General features: G+C 38.9%; 1 protein-coding gene across 20 annotated transcripts in view; it reads left to right on the top strand.

Annotated features, from left to right (window-relative positions):
* LOC130906048 (formin-binding protein 1) overlaps window positions 1-20,351 on the top strand; it is a 110,270-nt gene that overhangs the window by 9,328 nt on the left and 80,591 nt on the right. For 4 of the 20 annotated variants that reach the window (XM_057819935.1, XM_057819950.1, XM_057819945.1 and 1 more), the window contains exon 1: window positions 983-7,802. The exons of 1 other annotated variant lie outside the window; for it this stretch is intronic. In XM_057819935.1, coding sequence (XP_057675918.1) covers window positions 7,671-7,802 — 132 coding nt within the window. In that variant the 5' untranslated portion in view covers window positions 983-7,670. Of the gene's footprint in view, window positions 1-981; window positions 7,803-20,351 lie in introns of those variants that run through there. 15 more of the 20 variants (XM_057819949.1, XM_057819937.1, XM_057819951.1 and 12 more) reach the window with 11 other exon arrangements.

Below are 20,351 nucleotides of genomic sequence, written 5' to 3'. Positions count from 1 at the left end.
AACTGAACACAGAATTTAATGAAGACAACCGCTGCTTCCTGCAGCGTGTGGGCAGGATGTTCCGGTGTGCAAGTGCAATTGAGCAACTAGCTTGGCAACCATGCAAGTAATGATATGTAACATAATATCCGACACTTAGAGTGGCATCAGTATTTTTCCCCATCCTGAGTTTGGTTTTCTTCACACTTGAATGTTATGAACTATGAGTGGAAATGCTCTATGGTTGACATTTCAGACCTCTACCTATTTTCTAGGTGAGTGAACTTGCAAAATCACAAGGGACGCAAATACTGCTCCTCACTATATGTATATATAGATTTATATAGTATATTTTATGGCCTTTACAGGTTACTTCCTGATTATTTTGAGTAGAGGTTGACCAATACGGGATTTTCAAAGGCCGATACCGATATCTAAAAAAAATTTCAGACGATTTCCGATATTCAAATATATATATATTCCGATATATATATATATTTTTTAAAAGCACGTAGATTATGAAAGGCAATTCAAGATAATTAAAAAAATTCTTTGAATATTTACAAAAAAGCAAGCCTGAAGCTTACCTGTAGCAGCCTGCCTTCAATCTACTGTCTTTTCCGGGTCCTATTGTCAGTCAGCGGCGGCTGCAGTTGCCCACGCAGATGCCTGATACAAATCCTTTTTATTGGCTTTTATTTTTTGTTCATCGGTCGATGGCTGATGTTGGAAAAAGTCCATATATTGCCCGGATATCAGTCGACCTCAAGCAAATATCCTCAATAACCATGTGATCAGGAAACGGGAGCATTCCTTCAGGAAGTGATGTCACCGTCGACTAAGATTTTTTTATGAAGCAACGCGCGGAGGCTTTGTGTCATCTTTTATCGGGAAATTGTGGAATCATAGAGCTTTGCTTGAATATTTAAACTACAATTTGCAATGATTTTGGTAAGTTTGCTTTTCTAATTGAAATGCCAGAAAAAAATGAGAACAAAAACATTTTTTTTGGAATGTGTCCATACAGCTCATTTTCCAAATTTCAAAGGATCAAGTACCAAAAAAAACCCTTAAAATCAAATGACCCTCGGACTGATTGCTGTGGGGGACGACTGCTTGCCTTCATGATTGCGAACCTAAAACAGACACCAGAGTTACCCGATGGACCTGAAATAGTCAAATGCCTTTGGTGCAGCGACATATCACTGATGACAGTATTCATTGTGCTCATAAAGGCAGACAAACGGAATGAGTGACCGCTATGAAATTATAACCCTGGCAGATCTGGCCTTGATAATTTCACCAGAAACGCTATCATATACCAAAAGAATGTTTTCCAGCTGCAAAATCTTAATTGAAAATCCAGAGTTAAGTGAAACTTTGTCCACTGTGAGGTCACCTTCGTAAAATCTCTAGCTTTTAAAACACTTAAAGGTGGAGTTGGCAGTCCCCGAATCGCGCGAGCACCTTGAAAAAGAGAAGAGGCTAATCGGTACTGTCAGTGACTCAGTATGAAAGTAGCCAATGCTTCGGGACCAACAACATAAAAATCCTCCCAAAATCGCACAGATAAAAACAGCTACCAAAAATCTGTGCAGATTCAATTATAAGGGATGATTTACTGGCGTTAAGACAATTCCGATAAAGTTTTAATCATTTAGAGGTCCACATTGGGCCAATATATTGACTTTTTCCCAACATCATAACAACAACAACAAAAAGCCCCCCCCCAACAAAAAAGGAATTTTGATCCTGTAGCAGCTTCAGGCTTGCCTGTTTTGGAAATATTGTAAGCTTTAGCCTTTGAATATGATTACTGAGTGATTCTTACATTCTAAATTTAACTCGTAGTGTTAGTGTAGCATTCATGTTAGCATTAGCTTTAGCATGGCGAGCATCCTATTTTTTTAAAAATTTTTTTTAACTGTAAGTTGTGTACATCTCGTCGTGACATCCTGTTGGGTTTAATTATTTGAAAATAATGTACTGTTCTTGCTGAGTGTGTATAATCATAAAAAGAAGTGCTGCCTTTGTTGGTTTGGTAGCACTAGACCAGATTAATCTTTTAAGTCTCAGGTCATCATCGTAAATTTGAAGCTGTTGAAGCAAATTTTAAACATTTGCCTATCTAAATTTATGTGCTTTAAAAAATATATCGGCCTCAAATATCAGCGCACAAAATCGGCTGAAAAGTTTTCTAGATATCACTATCGGCATCGACATTTGAAAATCCCATATCGGTCGAGCTCTAGTTTAAACCCCCAACTTCTCTTTCACTGGCTGACCTATTGACGTATAAACTTTCTACTTTGTCTCACCTTGAAAATTTCGCTTCTCTAGAGAACTGGGAGTAAGTGAGGAACTTTTAAAAGTAGCGCTCTGACTAATGCCTTGAATAGTCTATGTGTCTCTATACCATGTTGCTCAGGCAAAATGGCTAAAAGCGTCCTCAAACAGCAGCAGCTTAAGGTAAGTTAACCATTGGAAACGATTTGACTGAAACATGTGAGTTGGATGTGTGCTTGTGTGGAATTTTGCCTTAAACGTGGCACATATAATCGTTATTAGGATCACTCAGGTGCACAGATGGGTCTCAGGATAATCACTCTCACATTGTTTTTAGCAGAAAATTGGACTCGATTCACAGGGACTCGGACTCGAATCGCAAATTTTGATGACTCGCAACTCGACTCTGACTTGAAAAAAAAACAGACTCTGACTTGACTCTCTTGAGCTGAGAGGGTCCGAGACTTGACTCGACTTGTGAGGCAATAACTTGAGGCTCGACTTGACTCGTGAGACAATGACTCAGGACGCGACAAACTGACTCAAAAAACTTGGATCGTAGGTTGGTTCTAGTGCTGCAACGATTAATCAATTAACTCGAGTAATTCGATCGGAAAAAAGTTTTGATCAAATTTTTCTGCTTCGAGTATTCGTTTAATTAGAGTGGCATTTAAGCTAGCGGACTTTTGCTGTACAAGTGAGCCAATTGTTCTTTTGTTGTACATAGATCCTCATTTAAGTATTTTTCTGTACAGTTTAAGGCGAAGCTCAGGTGTTTTAATTTATTTCTAAATGAAAGTGCAATTCTGCATAGTTTGAAGAAACACTTGGGAATTTTATTTTGTATTAGCATTTAATGCTCTTTTTAAAGTGCAATCCTAGCAAGCCTTTGTTTTACATCTCATCAAATGTATTCTGCAACGCATTAAATGTTCCTAATCCAATGACTCAATAATTTGAACTAACTAGTTGATAAATTAATTGACTACTAAAATAATTGATAGTTGCAGGCCTAGTTTGTTCCCAGCTGCCAGTGATCCGCTTGGTCGCCTTGGCTGCTTTCGCCACACCCCAATGGAACATCATGGAGTGCAAACTTTACTTCATAGTTGTTGTTCTTTTACATTGACCTTAAGGTTTCGCTCAAAGATAAACCTGAGTGCTTCGTGGGTGGGCTGCAGAACAATGGCGAAGGCCTTGAGTAACCTGTGACTCGGCGACTGGACTCGACAATCTTTTGACTTAACACGGCTCGTCTTTACAACCTTTCACATCATTGACATGACTCATCTTTACAACCTTGTGACACGGCTCGACTTGACATGACCTCGAGACTCGACTCAACCACAACAGGTAAGACTCAGACTTGTGATTTGGATCATAGTGACCCATGAAATTGTCTGGTTTTTAGTGTTCTCCAAGCTTGGACTCATCAAGTGTCCCAAGTCCTTTGTCATCCAAAAAAACTTCCAGATGCTGGAAATCCAAGCTAGTTTGTTTCCTTGCTGTGAATCAGACTTTCTTGCACCAGTATTCAACTCTTATGGACCCCTGTAATTCGCCACTTGCTGACTCTGAGAGTCCACCTTGCAATCACTTCTTCTTTGAACCCCCCTGTGACTGCCAGTAATAATCTAAAAAAGACTGCACTGCTCCCTGAAGGGAGGGCATTTAATGGAGTATTCAAGCAAAGTAGGACTGCATTGACAATGGATGCCTCTCAGTCTATTGTGGGGGTCTTTTCTGGTTCTTTTCTGACTCAACACAGGGTTCTTTTTAATGTCCTTCAATTGAGTCTAAATCTACCCCAAAAGTTGCCCAGATAAGATGAATGTAAACCAACAAGTTCAATGAAGGCTACATTGAATAAATGTTTCACAGGATTAAAGGTTTGTCTAAATTCTGGATTTTTGAAGGATCTGCACTTTTCTGATCTTATTGAGGGCATTTAAATATATGTTCGTGTCCATCTTTGTCCTGAAAATGAACAGAATGCCCTCCACTCTACTCAGGAGAAAGAAGCCGTTTTGTAATTTTACCCATGACTCAACGGCTTCCCGACACACACTGTTACAGCCTCTAATCTTTAACATAGCATTCTTGTGTTTTTGCTACAGCTAGTCTGTAATCACCACTTGAAATGATACGACCCCTGCAACTCTGACACTACAGCGCGTGCCTTATTTAATTATCGTAAAATTACATTTACTTGTTCCTCATGGCAATGGATTTGCACACTACATACTTCAGCAAAAGCCAAAAAAGCGCTCAAAGTGCTAAACCTGTTTTCGAAATTTGCTTACTTTTAAGACAAAAAAGTTGGTGGAATTCAGAATTGCATAACATGAAGGATATCTTGTAGACAGTGTAAAGGTCTTAAATTTTGTTTACAAGTCTTAAATTTCATTCTCAAATGTCTTAATATATCCATGTCTTATCTGCGATAGATAGAGCTAATAGATAGAGCTAATAACTGTATAATAGGTAAACTAACAAAAGTATGGAACGTTGTGTTGTAAAATTATCTTTCATTTTCTCCGACTTTATCGATCTCTGACCAATAAATGCACTGTTTCAGTCGGAAAATCCAGATTACCGCATTTTCGAAATGCAGCATTACGTTGGAACTTTTAGATGGAAAAAGTGCAGATTTAACCCATTGTGGTTGAATGACTCAAAATATGCATATTGCAATATGCATAAATGTTTGCCCGAATAGGTGCGAGATTGGTCTTAAATTTCATTGAATGTGGTCATGAAAAGGTCTTAAAAAGTCTTAAATTTGAATGGAAAAATCCTGGGGGAACCCTGTGTAGAACTTGTGCTGTAAACAGAATCGTTACTCTCATGTTTTTGTTTTACTCTCCCTGAAAGTCTGAAACGATATATCGTTAGCCTCATAGCATAATTGCCTAAATCATATTTCAGTGGTTTTGGAAAACAAGAAAAAAACATTTTTCTGAAAACAAACTGGTCTTTTTTATTGATATTGTTTTGGTTTCTGACAAGGAAGGCAGAAAGGCAGGATTATGCAGAATTGAAAGAAGTATAAAATTCACAGTTTGGCCAAAAAATGCAAGTAGGTCCAGCTGCGGCCCGCAGTACTCACAGGCCGGTTGGAGGATGACGAACGCTTGATCTGACAGGTCGTTGATAGCAAGGGATAAGTGCTCAAGCTGGTCAGAAAAGGATGCTCTTCCAGGAAGACAAAAAAACATCCCTTCAGCTTCTAACTTTAGAACTAGATATATGAATCCTTTAAAGTCATTTAATTACATTTTCAGTAGGATTATATAAATCATAATATTCCAACTTCTAGTTAAGTTTTGAGCTAAAGAAATATATCATTTTTTATTTATAAATGAAGAATAGTTAAGTTTAGGGCTCAAACCCCGTTAGTTAAGTTTAGAGTGAATCATGGGTAATGAGGTTCTTAATTAAAAAGTGTTACATGTATATGGGCAAGTCCCCTATGGCAGTGTATCAAATACTTGTTCTCCCCACTGTATCTATTGATGCCTATTTATAACGGAGGATCGTTGAAAGCAGGGGGCGCGGTTGGCGGATGACGAAGGTTTGATCTGATTGGTTGTTGAAAGCAGTGGGCCTGGTTGGTGGATGACGAACGCTTGCTCTGATTGGTCAGTGATAGCAGTGGGCATGGTTGGCAGATGATGAACGCTTGATCTGATTGGTTAGCATTGATAGCAGTGAAATGGCGTGCCGCAAGCAACACGTCACTTTTGCTCATTAATATTCATGATGTTAGCAATTGTGGCTAAGCGGGTCAACCTCCCGTTTGTCCTGAATAGTGAATGCATGGAAATAGTGTACGAACAAGATGTTTACTTAGCTAGCTAAACCTACCAATTCTGTCTGAAAATGATGTCCCTGGTGCCAAATTCACTGGTAAAGATGTGGAAGAATATATAAATGTTCAGTTAAAGAGATGGCTTGAGTGTTGAAGGCTGAAAAAGAGCCGACCTGATCTGACCTGTAGCTTTTTTAAACAACATCATTTTCGAGTGTGCATTTCCTTACGCCACTGACAATGACATTCTCCTGTTACAACGATCTATCCTTTACCACCGTATGCCTTGTCTTTTTTTATATATTATATCCTCTGGTTGTCTTACGTCTCTAACCATTCTTGGGGGTAATTTACATAGCTATTTTTTGTTATCGCAAATGCAACTCAGTGACAGCCAATGAACACTTTTAATTTTTTTCAATAATAACAAACCTTAATTATATAGATTATTCACATTTCCCCCTTACTAAAGTTAGAGTCGTTTCTAGAAATTCCATAGAAGCAGTGTTTACTCGGCATGTTCTTTTTTGAAAGATTACCGGAGAAAACAGGCAGAAAAAACATGGATTGTATGCGAGGGCGTGTCTATGATGACCCACTTCCGCATTACAATGGCGACGTTTAGTCTAAAAATAGCATTCGTGTGCTTTTGGATCCTTCTCAAAAATTGCCTCAGGCAATTATGATACGAGGCTAATGATATGAAGGTCTTGAGTTGCATCATGAAGAATTAAAAAAATATATTTATCTTGATTTTTAATTGGCGACATTCAGGGATTTTAGATTATGGAGATTTTACCATATAAAGATTTGTTAATCTCGCCAGTTTAGGACAAGACAGTCTTGCATCATTGCAATTTATTATCGAATTATAGCAAATCATGACAAATTTATATGACATCCAATTTATAGAACTCCCTATTATACTAATTGAGATTTGAAGAAGTCTTGTGAAATTGTCTTGCAATGGATGGTGATGATAGATTAAAATATTTGTAATTAATAGAAAAAAATATTGCTCAAGAATTATGCCAAATTACGAATTTCTGAACTTGATAAACAATTGTTGAACTTGCTAAACTTAAAGTTAAGCGGAAGTCTTGTGTGACATCATACACGAATACTATTTGGCGGCATGATTCTTTGAAACAATTTTCGAGAATTTTGCCAAATTATATTATCTTTGTCTTTGTAGAATATTTTTTTCCCTTGGTAAGTGCAGGAATAACATTGTTCTACTTACTAACACACCACATTTGAGCCTGTAGTAGTTTTGTCTCCCTATTTTAGACAATCTTTAAGAATTAATGAGCTTTGTCTTGGACAGCGAAGAAAAACAGCTCAGCTAGAACAATGGCAAACGTGTGCTTGAAGGCCAAGCAGTATTAATCCACAGAACAGCAGGCTCTCATTGGATAAGCAAGGCCAGTTACCCAGAGAGGTGCCGTAATCAGATTAATAACCACGTCATTTCATTAGCTTTTCTTGACTGCTTTGCCTCCTTCGCACTCTACTTTTTGTTCTTGACCGGAGATGGAGTGACCTACCCGGAAAACAAACTTAAATTTATTTTTTACTGGGATAGAGTAAAGACATGTTGCGTCGAAGAAGCGAGTTCTTCGTCTTCCTGGACAGCTCGTCTGTGAAACCTGAGCAAGAGGGGCGAAAGCTAAGTCCTTATCAAGAGTACTTGCAGGTGCTACTCGAGATGAAAATGACCAGCACTGTAAGTGGAGCGCTTCATAGTCTAGTGATGTCCTGATCAGATACTCAATATCGGTATCGGCACGCGATTGGGCTATTTGTGGAGTATCGGACAATATCCGATTTGCACAAACGTACGTATCAAACGATTGACATCATTTTTATTTAAGATTATGTCCGAGAGGGGGCAAACATCATGGAAGTGGGGTTGTCAAACGTTTGTGTTCCAAGAGGGAAATTGAGTTGAGTGCTCATTGCGAACCACAGTTGGAAAACCACTGTTAATAACTACAATGACTGATTTAAGGTGGGGTCTGAAAGAAAGCGGCGGTGAAACAGATGAGTCGACGAGGCTTCCTGTTAGCATGTGTCACAGAGGCGAGCCCTTCTCGTTTGCAGGAGTACGTTTGAGTTCTTCAGTTTCAGCCGGGCTGAGGCGTCGTCACTATAAATAGCCACGTGGCATGCTAACGGCAACTCGCGCTGTTGAGGTCAGTGAACAGCTGCTGATATTTTGTGCGAGTAGTCTGATGTGTCATTACTTGGCTAATTGATAAATGATCCCAATTCAAGATAGCGACAGTTTGAGTAGTGACGCCAGGAGTGGGAGAAAGTCGCACATAATAAAGTCCAGTTTTAACCTTCAAGTTAAAAGCTCAAAATTTCAAAAAATCAAGCAAGTCTTGGTGACTTGGTGACAACTTTGGTGAAGAAATGCATGAGTCATTATCTGAATGTCATCTCCACTTCTAGGAAAGTGATTAGAGACAGTTTAGTCTGGCTAGTCTAAGTTAGCGTTCTGTCTACTTTGTCCACTAAATGGTCATTTTTCAAATTGTGACATTTTGAAAACTATTACAGTGTTGCAATTATGGCTTAAAACTGGTATTTTTATTTAAAAAAAAAAAAAAAAAAAATCAACTGTCCAAACGCTTCCCTAGTCATCTTATATTCTGTTCCAGCAAATCAGGATCAAGAGGTGGGAGCTGCAGACATGACCAGGAAGCAAGTATCTGGTTGAAAATTATGTGGAGGTGCAAAGCGATTCTTGTAGATGAATCAATTTTGGAGGTTTTGTCGGAAATACACTTCATTCCCTCATTGATAAAGGAGCAAAGAATGCCACTAAAAGCTTTTTTTTTTGACAGGAAACAATGTTTAGTGTGACAAGAAGAGCCATCGTCCAATCAGCAGCTTTAGGTATTTTTTAAAGGTTCCTCCCACGAAACAGGTCTCGATTGAATACTCCGATTGGTAAAAGGAATTTCAGTGATCCCTCGTTTTTCGTGGTTAATGGGGACCAGAATCTGCTGCGATAAGTGAAAAAACACGAAGTAGCGCCCCCCCCCAGAAATATTTTATTATTTTTTTGTTCAATGTATTTTCATTCAGATCTATCATGAAGTTTTTTTTTATAACCTTTCCCGCCAAAGTATAATATAAAAAAACTATTATGTATATATACCTGTATATATATACTAGTATATACAGGTATATTAATAAATGTTTTTTAAGCACTTTAAAATTAATAATTCTGATCAGTTTTAAACATGTTACTGCCCCACAGAATTACTTTTGAACAAGAAAAAAAGTAGACGTCCAATCCATTTTAAAAAATGCTTGTCTTTATTAAATGCTTCATTGAGTGTCCATTAGGCATGTGCCGGTATGATATTCTGACGGTATGATACCCTTAAGACAAAATATCACGGTTTTGAATTATTTTCCATAAAAAGCACGTCTGTATAACTTGTAACTTGTATAACATGTTTACATTCTACACACACTCTCTTTCTCAACACTGACAGTTGCCACCACTAGACACACTAAACTTGCCTGGCTCTGCCAGACTATTCTCCCTGTATTTTTCAAACACTGAGAGAAATAGTCTGGGAACCATCCCATTAACGGCCTTTCGAGCAGGTACTAAAACAATCGACAAATCAGATTCGTTTATTTGCGTGACGTGTTCTTAAAGAGCAACGTCACTCTTGCGCGTCGAAAGTCGTCTCCAACACAGATGGTGAACGGGAGAGCCGAGAATATGTTCCAATCCACGGTAAAATCCCTTTTAAATGACCAAAAACACATCGACACGAGTCATTGACAACAGTCTGTCTCGCGCTAGCCATGTTGAATAAACTCCGCTCTCTTCGTATGTTTACTTCCGCGCACAAGTCCCTCGTCCTTCCCTTGTCATTGAGAGATGTCGTCATTTTACTAACGTCACGTCTGCCTGTCGCTGATTGGTCCACTCCGCTGTCTGTTTGCTGTGGCTTGCTCCGCCCTGGAAATTGTATCCGCTGGAATGGTGGCCAGACTCAATAGCTGGAACAGCGGTGAGTCTGGTGTACCAGGCAAACACTAAACACGCTGGAGTTAATTCTCGTAGCTGGTGGGAAATGTTCATGACAGTGTTTACGAACCTTTAATTTTGCATAAATGCGAAATCATATTGGAGATATTGCCTCGTCGGCAGCCACCCTCCGCAAACATGTTGTCCTTTTCGGTTGGCACTCCTCCGCTCAGCCGCAGCCGTCAGTAACTTTTCTGTAGCCGAAGCATTCCCATACCAGCGATTTCGTTTCATTCACCTCCTCAAGCCATCGTGTAGCACAGCTGACTCACTGACACAGAGCAACAACCGGTGGGTGAGGGTTGATTCTTGCAGCCGCAAACGAGGGATTTCTCCATGCATTTTTGGGACATGAAAAATAGCTAATACCTTAGAGACGGTATGACAGAAAATATTTGCGGTTTTAAAACCTTGACTTTGCATACCACGGTATACCTTGAAACCCGTAATCGGCACATGTCTAGTGTCCACTCAAATCCTGCTCATTTATGCACAATGAGTTGCCACAGCAAATGTTTAACAACTAAACGATGATTGACGCATGAGGCGCTTTGAAGGTCGAGTCTCTGGCAAGATCAAAGCTTAACCGTCATTCAATCATCGTTTACTTCAATAAGCAACTCCAGTTCACTCTCTGACGAACAAAGAGCAGGGAGAGGGAGGGAGAGAGCGAGCGTGAGAAATCACGATTGGCTTGGGACAGCTCATCTGTATTTATTTATTTTTTTGGATTGAAAAAAAATCTGCGATGGACTGAGGGCATGAAGTTTGAAGCGCGAAGTAGCGAGGGATCACTGTACAGTGCCTTGCAAAAGTATTCGGCCCCCTTGAACCTTGCAACCTTTCGCCACATTTCAGGCTTCAAACATAAAGATATAAAATTTTAATTTTTTGTCAAGAATCAACAACAAGTGGGACACAGTCGTGAAGTTGAACAAAATTTATTGGATAATTTAAACTTTTTTAACAAATAAAAAACTGAAAAGTGGGGCGTGCAATATTATTCGGCCCCCTTGCGTTAATACTTTGTAGCGCCACCTTTTGCTCCAATTACAGCTGCAAGTCGCTTGGGGTATGTTTCTATCAGTTTTGCACATCGAGAGACTGACATTCTTGCCCATTATTCCTTGCAAAACAGCTCGAGCTAAGCGAGGTTGGATGGAGAGTGTTTGTGAACAGCAGTCTTCAGCTCTTTCCACAGATTCTCGATTGGATTCAGGTCTGGACTTTGACTTGGCCATTCTAACACCTGGATACGTTTATTTTTGAACCATTCCATTGTAGATTTGGCTTTATGTTTTGAATCATTGTCCTGTTGGAAGATAAATCTCCGTCCCAGTCTCAGGTCTTGTGCAGATACCAACAGGTTTTCTTCCAGAATGTTCCTGTATTTGGCTGCATCCATCTTCCCGTCAAATTTAACCATCTTCCCTGTCCCTGCTGAAGAAAAGCAGGCCCAAACCATGATGCTGCCACCACCATGTTTGACAGTGGGGATGGTGTGTTCAGGGTGATGAGCTGTGTTGCTTTTACGCCAAATATATCGTTCTGCATTGTGGCCAAAAAGTTCAATTTTGGTTTCATCTGACCAGAGCACCTTCTTCCACATGTTTGGTGTGTCTCCCAGGTGGCTTGTGGCAAACTTTAAACGAGACTTTTTATGGATATCTTTGAGAAATGGCTTTCTTCTTGCCACTCTTCCATAAAGGCCAGATTTGTGCAGTGTACGACTGATTGTTGTCCTATGGACAGACTCTCCCACCTCAGCTGTAGATCTCTGCAGTTCATCCAGAGTGATCATGGGCCTCTTGGCTGCATCTCTGATCAGTTTTCTCCTTGTTTGAGAAGAAAGTTTGGAAGGACGGCCGGGTCTTGGTAGATTTGCAGTGGTCTGATGCTCCTTCCATTTCAATATGATGGCTTGCACAGTGCTCCTTGAGATGTTTAAAGCTTGGGAAATCTTTTTGTATCCAAATCCAGCTTTAAACTTCTCCACAACAGTATCCTGGACCTGCCTGGTGTGTTCCTTGGTTTTCATAATGCTCTCTGCACTTTAAACGGAACCCTGAGACTATCATAGAGCAGGTACATTTATACGGAGACTTGATTACACACAGGTGGATTCTATTTATCATCATCGGTCATTTAGGACAACATTGGATCATTCAGAGATCCTCACTGAACTTCTGGAGTGAGTTTGCTGCACTGAAAGTAAAGGGGCCGAATAATATTGCACGCCCCACTTTTCAGTTTTTTATTTGTTAAAAAAGTTTAAATTATCCAATAAATGTTGTTCCACTTCACGATTGTGTCCCACTTGTTGTTGATTCTTGACAAAAAAATTAAATTTCATATCTTTATGTTTGAAGCCTGAAATGTGGCGAAAGGTTGCAAGATTCAAGGGGGCCGAATACTTTTGCAAGGCACTGTATATTCATAGCGGATATATGGAACAACTTATCTGGCATGACAGGTGTCCGAATCTATATATTTTTTTATTATTTTTTAAGTGTTTTCAGTTACAAAGTTTCTAAGGTATGTTTTTCTTTTTTATTCTGGCATTTTGTTTTTGTTCACATTTTGTTTTTCATAACCGGTCGGCTAAGCCCGTTGGTTCGACACACGTGCTTGTTTCCCTTCGGTCTCTGTTCTCTGTGAGGAGGTTACTCGGGGATACGGGAACATTATTCCACCCCGCTTCCTCAGACAAAGCTGCATGTGTGTCGGAAGAAAGGGCTCGGCGTGTCCGCCAAATATTTGTCCGTGCTCGCTGTACGCCCACGGCCCTTGACGGAGCAAATTGCTGCACCGACGTGGTAGAGTAGCTTGTTAGGCATATACTGCTTGAAGAATCTGAATTTTAGGCCATTAGAGGTAGTTTATTATATGATTTGACTATTGGTCTGACATCCCGTTAAGAGGCTAAGATTTGAAATATGTTCCTGTTCAAAAGTAAGTTGGACGAATCAGAATCAAGCCTGAATTATTGACGTTTTGATGAGAGTTCGACCGATATGGGATTTTCAAATGCCGATGCCGATACCCATATGTATAAAAAAATTTAGCCGATTGCCGATATCTACAGACGATATACTTTTTTTTAAGCAAGTAAATTGTGAAAGGCAATTTTTGAAAAAAATCCTCAACAGCTTCAAATTTACAATGATGATCTGAGACTTAAAGGATTAATTCAGTCTAGTGCTACCAAACGGACGAACGCAGCAATTCTTTTATGATTATACACATTCAGGAAGCAGAGTATGTTATTTTCGAATAATTAAAACCACCGGGACGTCACGACAAGTGACGAGTGAGTGGAGGAGGATGAGGATGCTCGCCATGCTAAAGCTAATGTTAGGGTGAATGCTATGCTTACGCTACGAGTTACACTTAGAGTGTAAGGATCACTCCCTAAACACTTTCAAAGGCTAAAGCAACATTGCATATTCTTTCATGCAAGATAAAAAAAAATCAATATTTACAGAACAGGCAAGCCTGAAGCTTCCCTAAACAGCCTGCCTTCAAGCTACTGTCGGTCAGCGGCGGCCACATTTGCCCACACACATACACACAGTTGCTTTTTTTGTCGGCTCATTTTATTTGTTAATCGGCTGATGGCCAATATTGGAAAAAAGTCCATATATCGGTCGACTTCTAGTTTTGATTGCTGAAAACTAATTCTATTTGGACTCATGAAAACGTGTCAATGGGTCATCATTTTTCAGGGTTACAGTTTGCCATTTTCAGGTAAAAACAATTTGCTGAAATGATAGATTAAGGATTTAATTAACGCATTCATAAAATGTAAATGCAAAATTGTCATAGAAACTTCTCTCTGAAACATGCTTCCTTTTTGTAGAGGGACGACAAATTCTACTAGTATTTGTAGTAGTTTGTACGACTTTAAAAAAAAAACTTCTCAACATGTACTGTAGCATGACTATGTTTACAACATCTTAGATTCCATTAATAAGTTGTTGTAAACTTTATTGCAGCTGTTTAATTGATTCAGATTATCAAGACTACTGCTGTACTTTGTCTTCAAAACAATTGGCCTCGGGGTCTCTACCAGGAGAACATCTGCACAGGCCTAAAGACCGTGGCGGGACATCTGCTTTGCGTTGACGCAACAGGCTTCCTGTCTGATGCAATGTAAATGAAGCATGGAGCGGATCTGAATAAATTCTTCGGGTTATAAATGAAAAACTCACGTTCGCCCTCTGGGAAGTTAGTAAAAATTGGGTTCCCCTAGCGGTGTCACTGACCAAAACAAAAATTGGATCTCACCCTTTAAAAAGCCGAAATCTATTCTGTTATTATAAAAATGATGTTGTTTTTTTTTTTGCTAGCAAGAGTATTTATTCTGGGTGCCCGCAGATCCTTGAAAAATGTTAAATAAGTTTTTTTTTCTTCAAAATTAGGCATTCACGATCCTTAAAAATGAGATCTGTAATCTTAAAATACCCAGTGCAAACCCTATTAAAAAAAATCACACTCAATAAGCCTCATTGCATTGTGATTAGTCGCTAGCATGCTAGCAACTGCTCTTGATGAGAGGAACCTCGGTTCATAACGCATAAAGTCTTATGAAGACCAAACCGAAGTTGAGTTTTTAGTCTATGGAAAGCACTTGTAGACCATTTCAAGAAAACAATCTTATTTTTTTCTTTTGATCTGTCCTGTTCAGATGCTTAGACATGGAGAATAGGAATCTGAGTGTCCTTATGGTCTGAACAGCTTTAATGTAGTCTCATTTAAATAAAGTTTAATAGTCTTAATCTAATGATTAAGAGAAAATAAAGAAATAAAAGTGCTTTCTTATTGTGCGGGAAATTGGGCCAACAAGTTCATATCCTTAAAATTTCATAGGTCAGGACTGGGATGTCCCCAATCCGATCACGTGATCGGAAGTCGGGCCAGTGTTGTTTTCGTCAACAATGACGATGACGAAAATAATTTGTCGATGAACAATTTTTTCATGATGATGACGATGATGAGCTAAAAACGTGGCTTGGAAGACTAGAATATAACGAGACATGTTACATAGCTTCTGTCATATGTTCACAATGCGTGAAATTTTCATATTGTACATGAAGTACGTTTGCTTGCATCGGAGCAGTGTTTGGGTCATGTCACGCTTGTGAGATGTGCTGCACCGCTCCCTCACTCTCAACACTGGAGGTTAGGATCTGTCTAAAGCTAGGCTGCGCTCCTTCTTGCTTGTTTGGAAACACGGTAAGATTTGTTTTCTTATCTTGGCAGGAGAGTATGCAGTGCTGCTTTAGCCTTTAAATTTCTGTGCTGAGTGATCATAAGACACTAAATGTGACTCGTCGCGTTAGCGTAGCATTTGCATTCGCGTTAGCTTTAGCTTCAGCTTCATCCTCTCCTCCTCGGCTACAACTAGAAAAAGACGAACTTGAAATGACGAAAATACTGTATGACAAAGGTTCATCAGTATTTTTGTCCAAAAGATTAAGACTAAGACAAAATTTAAAAGGGCTGCTAAAAACAATACTGAATCGGGCCGATCAGGCCATTTTTCAGAGGATCGGAATTGGGTGAAAAGGATCGGGTTTTCATTTTATTTAAACTTTTTTAAGGGCTAAAAAGTAACATAATAATTCCAAAATACAATGGCATTGCCAAAAAAAAAATCTATATGTTTTATACTCTGCAACAAATTCCAGAAAAAGTAGTAGAATACTGTAACATATTGCATACATGCATGTTGCATAACATGAACTTTTGTTCAAATAAAGGGTGGGGTGGGGGGGGGTCTGTATAGGATCGGTACTCTATCGGCAGATTTTCAGAATCAGATGACTCGGGTGTGAAAATATGCGATTCTGACATTCCCAGTCAGGACCGTTTTTAACAGCACATCCCTCATGTACGCAGATATCATCGGACTGGTTCGCGTTGGTCAACCCCCGTAACCTGAAGCCACTTGAGTCGAGCCTAATTGCATCAGCCGTGATTGAGTCATTTGCTGGGAGAGGGTGGGTTCACCGGGATCTCTTGTTATCTGGTTAGATCAGATCAATATTCCCTGGGTAGTCTGTAATCAGCAGCTCTAATCCAGAGTGGAGGCTGAATAACGTGCATTAGTTATGATTAGGTGGCAGTGCAGTGCATTTAGATGATCCCTAATCCCTGTCACCAGTTTGGAAGGGCTGTGGGTCAGCAGGCTGATCCTTGAACAACCGCGTATTTGTTTGGTTTATGTCACATGGGCCTGCTGTACTTATATTTAGCTCGGGGCTGCTTTTGTGTCCCCCCCACACCCGCTTGAACTCTCTTTCCATTTCCCGAATAATAAAAAAAAATGTGTAGCCACGCACTTCTATTTGTTTTCCCTCCTGTGCTAGCACAATAGCGCTCACATCATAGGGAGCGGTGGCCATGTCCTGAAATAATAAGCAAACAACTTTTTAGGCCTGTTTTTGAAAACCGAAAGCATACAGTCAACAACTATCTTTGTCAGAGATGGGTACAGTACCCAAAAATGTGTCTCAAGTAAGAGTAGTGTTACTTAAAAGTAATATTTCCAGTAAAAGTGAAAGTAGTCATCCAACAAAATAAGAAAAGTTTTCGGTGTAAAACATACTCAAGTAATAATGAGTAACAGCTCATAACGTCTGATTTTTTTTTTCCCCATCCAATAGTATATTTTTTTCCTCAGCACAACGTCAGCTCTGGAGAGGTTGAAACTCGCACTTTCGTGTAATGTTAATGGCAAAGACCGTGTGATTGAATGTGATCATAGGACATCCGTAAGCTTGTGTGTGGTCATGTGACTCTATCGTTACATCTGATTGGTGTAATATTGTCATGTGATTATTGTTGCGACTAGTGCTGCAACGATTCATTGATTAACTCGAATAATTCGGTTAGAAAAAAGCTTCGAATCAAATTTTGCTGCTTCGAGGATTCGTTTAATTAGAGTGGCGTTATAATGGTTTGTTTTGAAAATGATGCAATTAGTTTTATTGATTTAGGTGGATACACTGCCCTCTTGTGGCAACAGTAAATATCCATAACTCATCTCCCTGTTAAGACCAACATAAGCTATGTTTTTGTTTGATGTTTGTTTATGCATTTGTTATTTAGTTTAGAGGAATATTTAGCATTTTTTATTTTGTGGGAATATGTTTGAATAATTTGTTAAGAGAATTGTAAAAAAAAATAATAATAAACTTTAGCATTAGATAGCATTTAAACTAATGGACTTTTGCTCTGCAAGTTAGCCAATTGTTCTTTTGTTGAACTTGGATCGTTATTTATTAATTTGTTAATTTGTTTTATATTTGTTTATATAGGGTTGGCGTGGCTCAGTGGTAGAGTAGTTGTCCCCCAACCCATAGGTTGTGGGTTCAATTCTCTGCCCTGATGAACTCGCCTAAGTATCCTTGAGCAAGATACTAAACCCCACATTGCTCCTGGTGCTGCGTCACCAGTAGGTAGATGGCAATGTAGTGTAAAGCGCTTTGAGCGCCTTGAAAGGTGGAAAAGCGCTATATAAGTACAACACCATTTACCATATCATTTGAGGCTAAGCTTAGTTATTTTAAATCATTTTTTAAATGCATTTATTGCTCTTGTGAAATTAAAGTGCAATTCTGCATAGTTTGAAGAAAACAATATAACAATATTCTCGTAGTAATAGTATGTGAAAAAAAAAAATCGAACTTTGAGCACGAGAATAAATATCGAATTAATAGTAGGAGAATAAAAGTTGTATTATTACGTTGGGCTATTGTATCAGCAGATTCGGTATCGACAGATTCTCAAGCTCAGGAGACTCGTACTCGGGTGCAAAAATATGTGAGCTGAATAAGCAGCTACCACCTTCGTTAAAATCAACAATATTGAAAGATTTTTGTCTTTTAGAATGGATTTTACAAATAAGGAAATCATTATTATTTTGCCTCATCTACATCAAATTATAATCAATAGAAGGATTTATACTCATTCTTTGTCGTAGCTCCCAGCTATGGGCGCTTTTACACTAGCACTGTTTGGTCCGTTTTAAACGGACCAGAGTTCTTTTTCTCAGATAGTCCGCTTCGTATTGTAAATGTGAATGCGCACCCTGCTTTGCTTGTGAATGCCACTGGAGCAGGGTGCGCTTTTGCTTTTTTGCTTTTATGTGCAGCGTAACATCGTGGAGCTGTGATGCTCTAGGCTGTGACGGTATACACAGGGCATCCTTGGAAGTGGAAGAACAGTGTGGATGCTATTCAAAATAATCAATGGCAAGATGACAGATAATTAGCCATGGCCAAATGTTGTTGTGCTGCTCTAAGTAGTTGCATTCGATACACAGAATCGGGTTTAATGTGGCGATTGTGTTTTAAATGCTGTTGCTGAACGTACCGTGTGAGACTGACTGGCTGAGACAGGTGGAGCCTCTCGGGGCGGCCGTTTTCTGAGTCTCACTCTCCTGGAAGTGGCAACAATTTGACAGTCCAAAAAGTCACGAAAGTGAGCGCGATTGCGCCTGTGTGACACCATGCGGTTCCCTTTCGTGGTTTAATTTTCCCCTATGCGTTTTTTATATTCTCCAGTTCCAGTTCGCTGAGTAGGGAGGGAGAGACCTCGCTGCTGGCCGAGCTATGTTGCTATGTTATGCTACATTAGTTTTAAAAGAAAAAATGAATAAACATTCGAACTTACATGCATACAAACTTCTGCTCCACAGAACAGTCAGTTGACAAAAATTGACACATAGATGCACATTTATATTATCATTGCAAAACAAAAGACAGAAATAATAAAAACAAACCTTTATACAGTTTAACATGTAAAAACAATGCTTTGTTTTGCATCACAGCACCATGCTGTGACGCTCCACTTTCCTCCTCTCTCAGGAGGGAGGTATTTCCTCCTCTATTTTTCCAATCAATGAGTGTGCCTTTTGTCCACGTGATGCTACTCAGAATGTTGGGTTGGCGCAGTGTGAATGCTGAACTTTCTTAACAACTCATTTGCGAGTGTTAAGAAAGAAAGTGTTGCAAGTGGAGGTAGCTCTCCAACGGGACCCTGGTCCTCTTGTTCTAATGTGAAAGCGCCCTAAGGTACATGTACGTAAAGTGCGTAGCGGCTCACAGCTACATTACCCCAACTTAATAATGCTACTTTTTTTCCCTTGTAGGTATAGTACGACTTAAAACTTGTAGTCATTTAAAAAAAAAAAAAAAAAGTATTTATTTGGCCCTAATACTTTGTCATAGCGTCGTATCAACGTGCATCATTGAAAAAAAAAAAAAATTTTTTTTTACACATTTTACTTTTTTTTCTAATTCTATTGTGAACTCCTGTTCAAATTTCTTCCAGATTTCATATTTAATACAAATAATTTTGACTTTTGTTGTTGATATTCACGTTGATAAATGAAATTAAACTCATTTCATTTCACACTGTTCCTTTTTTTCATGTCTACATTCTCATTTTATTGTCACATCCTTGCACCACATACTATTTTAATGGCTTAAAATGATGCTTTTTTTTTTTTAAATTATCTGCACAGTTCACGCTGTCTGGAGGTCTGCTATACTGTCTCATACCATGTTCCGGTCAACTTTCCACTGAGCAAACTGATTTCTCCACCCATTAGATAGAGGGCTAGCATTTGAAATAAATGGAATAAAGCCTGTAAATTGAGAGGAAACCAGTCCAAAACCTGGTCTAAAACACTACTTTGCCGCGATTTGGTCAGCATACAAATTAGGGCTCTGCGTTTCTTAACCTTAACCGAACCCCTGAGGCTTACTCACCGGACCCCAATTAAGAACCACTGACTTAGAACAATATAGAAATCGTTTTGAATCCTGTTGGAAAAGTGGTCACAGTGTTCTGAATCTGTTTACATTCTATTCTTTTGCTCTAGTTAATGCCATCATCAATAGTCGACTAATTCTAAAAAAAAAAATTTAAAAAAGGCTGCAGTAGGCATGTGCCGGTATGGCATTCTGACAGTAAGATTACCTTAAGCAAAAATATCACGGTTTTACGGTATCACAGTATTGCAATTACTGCTTTATAACGTGTGACTTTGAAACTCTGGGAAAAAAAAAAAAATCCATTGAACAGGATTTTTATTTTTCAATTCTCTAATTTCAATTTTCAATTTTCATTTACATATTAGCACATTGGAAAATAAGTAGAATGTTAAGTTAAATAAATAAAAAAATAAATGTTTTAAATAAAATT

Source organism: Corythoichthys intestinalis, chromosome 17 (assembly GCF_030265065.1).
Source record: "Corythoichthys intestinalis isolate RoL2023-P3 chromosome 17, ASM3026506v1, whole genome shotgun sequence".
In the NCBI taxonomy this organism is placed as follows: Eukaryota; Metazoa; Chordata; class Actinopteri; order Syngnathiformes; family Syngnathidae; genus Corythoichthys; species Corythoichthys intestinalis.
This window is presented reverse-complemented; position numbering and strand designations above follow the sequence as displayed.